This window comes from Perca flavescens, chromosome 10, assembly GCF_004354835.1.
Source record: "Perca flavescens isolate YP-PL-M2 chromosome 10, PFLA_1.0, whole genome shotgun sequence".
Lineage (NCBI taxonomy): Eukaryota > Metazoa > Chordata > Actinopteri > Perciformes > Percidae > Perca > Perca flavescens.
In genome coordinates, this window is record NC_041340.1 from 16,069,757 (window position 1) to 16,078,306 (window position 8,550).

Below are 8,550 nucleotides of genomic sequence, written 5' to 3' on the forward strand. Positions count from 1 at the left end.
TTCATCACTGGGTTTCTCTGGCTCTGGGCACCAACATGCATTCAGTCATAGCTCGGGCAACACACACACACACACACTGTGTGGAACAACAGAGAAGCTACACACACATACACACACAGATGCATCTCAGTGTGAAAATAACAATTACTAAAGTGTGAAAATGTCTCCTTCAAAATATTACAAATAAACACACACCTGTCGGATATATTTATTTACCGCCACACGCCCGCTCCCTGAACCACTCATGTCTGCAAATATAGTCAGACCTGGAGGTTTTGTGATTGATTGACTGACTGCCTGACAGCAGCCCTGGCATCTGTATTCTGGCAGCACAGTGTGACACGAGTGACGTTCAGCTCAATGTTTGTGGCTCTTCTCATACATTTTAAAGCGATCCACCATCGTTTTCTCATGTTTATTTCCCTTTTTTTCTCAAACAGAGAGGAATCCCCATTGGGCAGTTCTGCAAGGACTTCAATGAGAAAACCAAGGAGCTGAAGGAGGGCATCCCTCTCCCAATCAAGATCCATGTAAAGGTGTGTCTGTGAGGCTCGTTGTCAGGCTCTCTAACCCATCCCTGACCCTTTACACTTAGCACCACTCCCTCCTGCAATTGTGGTTAATTCCACTAGCTGCATAACATTACCAGAGCACTTTCATTATTCATACTCTTCCACCAAAGTAAGCCTTTCCATTTGCATTCATTAATGAAGCAATGCCCAGAGGAACTTGGAGTCAAGAAGCATTAAGTGCATGCAAGAAATGTGAATTACTCAGAAAAGAGGTGTTATGAGCTTGTAGTTTTTATTTTACACAACCACACATTGTGTGACTCGTCACGCACCACACCCCCTCCCACCTCTTTGTGTGCTGTTTCAAATAAGGAGTTGCGTCCTTTCGGCTGAATAAATGTGTTGTAATGAGGTTTGTGATGGAAGGAATAAATGTGTCTTGTAATGAGGTTTGTGATGGAGGGAGGGGAAGCCTAATCCTTTAAAAGGCGTGAATTTATTTTGATATGCAATATGCAGCAACAGCTCTGCCATCACACGTGGGGCCTCGCTGCTGCCCACCATTGCCATCTGCTGGTGGTTTTTAGTGTTTGTTCTGTTCACAATGTACTGTGTGCGATGTTTAATGTGTGCATGATGCAACATGTTTCAGCCTCTGAGACTCATATGTTTCTCACATTTCAACTTTCACCTCCGGCTTGTCAGTAGCTTGGGGCACCTCTCACAGTGCCTTTCATCCTACTTTGAAGGAACAGTTTAACATTTCTTGGCAAACAGTTGCTGAGTGCAGTGACCTCCTGGTGTTTTGTTGTCACATAGGTTGCCAGGCAACAATTTATGTATGTGGACAGCCAAAACAAACAAGGTAGAGCTAGCTAATTAATGAGTTTTAGAGGTGCTGGTAGGCTTATTTTTTATTTAACTTTGGACAGCTGTTTCCAGTCTTTATGTTATGCTAAACACCTCTTATCTAACTCTCAGCCTGAAAGCTCCCATAACGTTCCTACACTATTATTCCCCTTCTCTCTCCGTCTTTGTATGTTTTTGTTATTTTTCAGTTTCCTTGTCAAACGCTATAATGTAGGTGGAAACAACAGCGACACATCGGACCTTTGCAACCAATAGCTTTTCCATAGATGGAGAAAAATTCTGTTCCCTTTGTCGAAAGGTCACTGCTGTTAGATAACACGACTCTGATGACAAATCACCTGCTCTGTGGTATCTTCTCAGCTCAGCCTACAGTTTGTTTTTGTATTTTTTGTATTGATGACTCAGATAACAGATGATCCAAAGCATCTTTCCTCAGATGATTTATTGATTGGATCTGAATGTCACGTTTTAGTAAATAAAGGTCAGAGAAGGAATCTGAATTAAAAGGAAAGGGTCAGAATAACTCATTGAGGTTGAAGAGATTATTTTAATTTTTTTCCTTAGGGGAGGATAGAAAGGGCGAGCAAATGAGGCAGGAGAGCAGATGTGCAACACACAGTTGAATGGGGGGGTAAATAAAGTAAACACCTCCATGTAAATGGGTTAGATTACTTCAATGTTTATGGTGTTCTTTATGTGTTCATCCTCTTTAAAGCTGCAGCATTGTCAATTACCTCTCCTTAGATCTGCTGAGCTTTACAGCCTCTTTCATATTATGGTATATTACGATGTTTTTTTGCATGACTGAGCCCTATTATATGTTTATAGTAGCTTGTTCTACTGTCAAGACATAGAATATTAAAACATGCTGTAATTTTGTAAAATTAGAATTATAAGTGTTACAATTTGTAACAAATGATTTTGTACCATGGTGTTTTGCCCTGTTAAAAGGAGTTAGTTGCGGGTGATTAATTAACAGTTAAAAATGAGCCTGGCGCATTTACAGAAATTTTGATTAATGTGCATTGTCCTAATAAAATTAATCTTATAAAGTATATGCCAGTTTTGTGTTCCCAGTTTAGTGGGCATAGATTTAAATTATAGTCACAAAAAAATGACAAAATGATAAATTACTTAGAGGTGGCACAGTAACCAAACATCTAATATTCTTACAGATTGTTGTTGTAGTAATTGTTGTTTCTGTTACAATAACTGTTGCAATGAACACGAAGTAATAAGGTTCAAGATATGAAAAAAATATTGGAAGCACTACTTTAATCTGAGAGGGATGAAGAAAAAGCATGTACTCCTGATTCACGGATAGCTTCAATACTGTAGACAAGAAAGGGAATCATTTCCCCCAAAATCTCAATGCACTGCTTCATTGAAGCCTTTGAAGAAGACCAGAGAGCGGTCGATACGTGTTTGTGTTAGCTTTAATCATGAAGTCTTATTATTATAAAGGCTTCTTAACTTTTTGCAGTTTAACGAAGCACTGAGCTTTGACTTTTTAGGAGGAATTCACCCTCTCGTGAATAGTAGGTCCAAGCTACAGTACGTTGATACTTGAAATCTGAAAATGTTTCAAAACAGTATTAGATGCACAGAAATATATTTTTTTGGACTCATGCTGGTTCTACTCCGTTTTATTCATTTAAGTTATCAAGAGTCATAAAGGAAGATACAGTTTTTTTTGGTCAGAGCCAGAACTACCATTGAGGACACCAAGGACACATTTTCAGTATAGATTCTGGGAATAATATTACTTTAGGAGAAGTGTAAATCCTACAATTACACCGAAATGACAAATAGTTGGGTTTGAAGGCTTTTTACATTCAACTTAGGTCGTTTATGGGCAAAAGAATTATCTAATCCATTTATTAAATTAAAATCCTATAGATGATGGCCGGGTTAGCTCAGTTGGTAGAGCGGGCGCACATACGTAGAGGTTTACTCCTCGAAGCAGCGGCCGTGGGTTCAACTCCGACCTGCAGCCCTTTGCTGCATGTCATTCCCTTTCTCTCTCCCCTTTCATGGCTTCATCTGTCCTGTGAAAATAAAATGCCCACAAAAACAATCTTTAAAAAAATCCAATAGATGAATGTAGTATTTCTCCAGTTATATTCCTGGCAGCCTTTAGTTAACTGTAACCATTTACCTCAAGCCTGTCAAACTTTGGATTTCTCCGCATGATGAATGCATGGGGCGAGTGAGAGCGACAAAACAAAAGTGCAGAAATCATGGATCATTGTGTTTGTCTTTTCTAACATTAGCTGCAGTCGTTAGCATGTCTGGCTAACTAGCCTACAGCTTTGAGCTTTGAGGAGCATTTCATATGACATTATTTTGTGGGGTTATTCATGACCCCACAAAATGTATATTTGTGTATTGCACCTTCGGTGTAAATAGTCTATTTATATTGTCTTAACTGTCTTGTTGTATAAACATGTTTATGTTTATTGTTTTTGTCATGAACTCAACTCTGTTATGTCATTATAATTGTGGAGGACTACAGATGGAAAGTAGCATAATGCTAAATCTGGTGCATCCATCTTTTTAATGTAACTGCACATTGTCCTGCTAAATAAACTAAACTAAAACCAGGACTGTTATATTGTCCCACTGTCTGGAAGCTAACATTCGTCCAGGTTATCAGAGTTTATGGTAATTTTAGCAGCTCTGTGCTGCTCTTAATGATTAAAGTAAGTTTAACCAGCCAGCGTTACCCAAGAAAGCGCTACGTTGCGTTATTCGTCATTATTGTTATAATATAGAAATAACTAGGTCTACACTTTAATACAAGAACAATGCGGTTTATTAAATGTTACGTCTTCTACATCAGTCATCAATTACTATGAATTTCGATTGTTAAAGGAACACGCCGACTTATCGGGACTTTAGCTTATTCACCGTATCCCCAAGAGTTAGAGAAGTCCATACATACCCTTCTCATCTCTCAGCGTGTCGTAACTCTGTCTGACGCCCCCACCGCTAGCCTGTTTAGCCAAGATCCTGGAGGTAACCGGCTCCATCATTGCCTACTGCTCCCAGTAAGTGACAAAAAAAACATTTTCCCATTTACATTTACATTTGTATAGTCACAGCGTGTACAAATAACAAGGTCACATGAGACACAGCCATCTTCTAACCGTATACAAACTGGGAACTATATTCTCAGAAGGCGAAGCACTGCTACTTGGGCGGAGTGATTTGCTCGCAGCACCTGAGAAGCCCCGTGGTGAGGAGCAGAGAGTAACAACGGTGCTTTTCAGGTGTTGCGCTAACCACTCCGCCCAAGTAGTAGTGCTTCACCTTTGTGAGAATATAGTTCCCAGTTTGTGTACGGTTAGAAGACGGCTGTGTCTCATGTGATCTTGTTATTTGTACACGCTGTGACTATACAAATCACAACATGTAAATAGGAAAATGTTGGCGTTATTTTGTCACTTATTGGGAGCAGTAAGCTAGATGGAGCCGGTTACCTCCAGGATCTGGGCTAAGCTAGGCTAGCGGTTGGGGGTGTCAGACAGTTACAACACGCACAGAGATGAGAAGGGTATGTATGGATTTATCTAACTCTGGGGGATACAGTGAATAAGCTAAAGTCTAAATAAGTCGGCGTGTTCCTTTAATCTGCCAACATTGTCATTGTAAACTGCATATATGTCGAGCAGAACAGAAAGTTTGACAGGGGTAGCAACAGTAACTAACGGAGGTGGGGCTTAGTGAACGGTCAAATTGAATGAATAAATAAATTAATGAATGAATAAATAAATGTGAACAAAAGAACAATTTATAGATATCTGAATCCTAGCTACAGCCCGTTTCTGGCCCACATTTGATCAGATGTTTTCATTTTGATTCTTCTGTCTCCTCAGCCCGACAGAACCTATGACCTGAAGATTGGCCAGCCCACAGTGTCTTACTTTCTCAAGCAAGCAGCTGGCATTGCGAAAGGGGCCGGCAAGACAGGTGAGATATGCTACTGCACTGATGTATCTGCTCTCACTGCCATCTGCACCCACTGAGCCCATCCTGTAACGGACACACGTCTCTCCCTGAGCTCAGTTTTGTGCTTTGCTGTGATTGATGTTATATTCATGACATGCGGGGGAACTACAGATGAAGGAAGCAGCGAAGGTGGTGTGTTAAGAAAAGAGAATTATGGATTTCCAACTTTTATGCTCCAAGCTATCTCCAGCCTTGTTTCAGCAGTTGACTCGTAATACCACCTCTACACTGTCTCACACACACACACACACACACACACACACACACACACACACACACACACACACTTCTTCTTCCTCTTTGGTGCCAAACTGTATTTTGTACATTTATTGAATTTGTCTTTTTTCTTCCTCATTTACACCCTGAACTCTATTTGTGTGTGTGTGTGTGTGTGTGTGTGTGTGTGTGTGTGTGTGTGTGTGTGTGTGTGTGTGTGTGTGTGTGTGTGTGTGTGTGTGTGTGTGTGTAGGCCACGAGACAGCGGGGATGGTGTCGGTGAAGGCGGTGTATGAGATTGCCCAGGTGAAAGCCGAGGACGAGTGCTTCAAAATGAGGAACGCCTCCCTTGAGAACGTCGTCAAAAGCATCATCGGCTCAGCTCGTTCACTCGGCATCAAGATTGTCAGCGAGTAAGTCTCGATTCTGTGCTCGGTGCACTTTCTATACTATTATTGTATTGACCTGAGATGCCATGAACCTGACCCGTGTGCATGCAAGCAAAGCTGTCAGAAGCTGGTGCTGTCCTGGACTTGTTCATCGGTCCAAGTAGATTGTTGTTATCATTTTGTATTAAGTTCTTTAAATGAACAAAGAAACGCAGAAGAAACATAAAACGTCACCACGTTTTCCTGCAGAGTTGCAAGACAGCAGCAGGTGGCGTCCTCTGTAGATGCTGCTATGCCTCCTAACTGCCACTAGAGGTCAGATAAGATAATAGTGAAGTGACCACAGTGGCCACAATAACATGAACACCTACAGTAGCTTCAGTATATAATCAAATTCAATAAAATGGACCTGCAGCAATAACTGTTGTAGAGTCAAAGGGCTCAGACAGAAGTTGTGATGTCCCCGTCACATTTTATCTGTTCATGCTCTTGATCCCGTTCTGAGTCCTTTGTAAGGGTCTGTATGGAGCGCTCAAATCTACTCAAGGATCTTTGACACACACCCGAGACCCCTTACAATACAATAGGACCCTACCTCTTTATGAGGAACCGAGTGGACCCGGGAAGAACCTCTAGTCCTTTAATATTGAGCATCTTTCCAGACAGAGTCCTATTCAATATTTATCTTTGTAATATTTACATTGATTTTGTTCCAATGTAATACAGCTTCACAGTGCATATTTAGGTTAGAGTAAGCAAATAAATTACAAAATGAATGTCAGTGTTCAAACGATGTAATAAAGCTTTGACAACTTAGGCTGGGGGTGGGTGTTTGTAGGGTTTTAAAATGTGGTGGGTGCAATGTATGAGGAGGGCCATATTTATGTGTCTGTGCCCAAGGGCCTATTGTGTCATCATTTCTCCATGAAAATAATTAATTGGACAGCTAATGTTTCTATTAATCTTTGCAGGTCCTATACAGTACCTTAACCATACTAATACATCATTATATTATACAATATCTATTTTACTTGTACTCTACCAGTGTACCTCGAACAATCTGGAATTATTCAGTGTATATTTAGATTTGTTTATGGTGCAAGTTTAGTTTTAGAGACTTATACAAGTTGTTATTCAAACGTCACAGTTTGATTGATGCATGTCGATGCACATGTTGCATAATGTCCTGTTAGTATAAACCTGTTAAGTATGTTGACTTTTTTGATATGCACATACTGCAAAAACATATACTAAGACACCGACCGTATATACTGTGTACAATCAGTATGCAGTATGGATTTGGGACCAAGATGAATGCTATAAGCTTCACAAAGATTGCACATCTTGCTTTTATATCAGGATACTTTAGATTTTACAGATACTCCCCCCACTCCTCCTCCAACTTGCGTACTCTTGATGGGCTTTGCATCTTAACAATGTTTTCATTCTGATATTTATCATTTATTACGTGCACAGCATGAACTGTTAACACTATTCATTCACAATCACAGTCCCTCGACCTGCTGCATCTATTTCTTCTTCACATAATGATATTGTACTTTTCCCAGAATCCCTTTCTCCCCCTTACTTAAAGCTCAACATGTCTTGCAGCTGCAGTGCATTATGATTTATTGAGAGTACTGTCAGTGGAGAAATTGGTATCTCTGGCTCTTTTACAATGGATTTCTCCCTGGATGGTTGTTGAACACTGCTGCACTGTGCTGAGTCCAGAGATGAGAGCATGGTTAAACTATGGTTATAGTTAATATTGCAGCTGAAGCAACAAGTAGAAATGTACGTTATTCAATATCACCATCTCCACTGGAAATATCTTGATGTGATGTTTGTCATCCACATTTGTCCAGTTTTATTAGATTTTACTACATAATGATGTAGTAATGCAAGGAATGCCGTCCTAAACGTTGCCTTTTAACCTTTAACAGTATCTTAGAGTTTCCTGTTGCAGTAAGTCAAATTTACCTTCTCTTTCTCTCTCCCTCTCTCTCTCTCTCTCCCCCCCCTCCCTCTCTTCCTCCCTTCTCCTCTTCAGTCTCTCAGCTGATGAGTACAAACTCTTCTTGGAGCAGAGGGAGGAGAAGTTAAAAACTGATGCAGCAGCCGCCGCAGCCGCCGCAGCTGAAGCTTTGACGAGCAAAAAGAAATGAAGACCTGCAACATTTTTAATTTCAACCCCTGCATTCCTATTTGCATTGACTGCATCCATAAACCACATTCATACAAAAACTGTGTCTGTCAGTTAATAAACAATTAGTTTGTGATTTATTTTCTTCTGTGTCCTTATTCACGTCTGATATTTAGATTCTTTACAGCATATTGTTTGGTTTCACTATTTTAGAATGATTTAAAAGATTTAACGTCAGCTACATTTTAACAACAAAAACATCCACTCAAATATTGAAAATATTTATGACCCGGAGTGTTTTATTTCCCCTGAGTCGAGCTAATGAAACTGTAATTTCTCTGTTTTGGAAAGATGTTTATGTTTAGTCTCTTTGATGTTATTATATATTATTAACACTTCTGGAGCGGTT

The 8,550-nt window shown here is 40.1% G+C and overlaps 1 protein-coding gene across 1 annotated transcript in view; it reads left to right on the forward strand.

Annotated features, from left to right (window-relative positions):
• The window catches only part of mrpl11 (mitochondrial ribosomal protein L11), a 35,939-nt gene extending 27,658 nt beyond the window's left edge, over positions 1-8,281 (forward strand). Inside the window, exons 3-6 of the mRNA XM_028589952.1 lie at positions 441-536; positions 5,261-5,354; positions 5,863-6,022; positions 8,049-8,281. Of these exons, the coding sequence (XP_028445753.1) occupies positions 441-536; positions 5,261-5,354; positions 5,863-6,022; positions 8,049-8,163 (465 nt within the window). The 3' untranslated portion in view covers positions 8,164-8,281. The remainder of the gene's footprint in view (positions 1-440; positions 537-5,260; positions 5,355-5,862; positions 6,023-8,048) is intronic.
• The last annotated feature ends 269 nt before the right edge of the window (positions 8,282-8,550 follow it).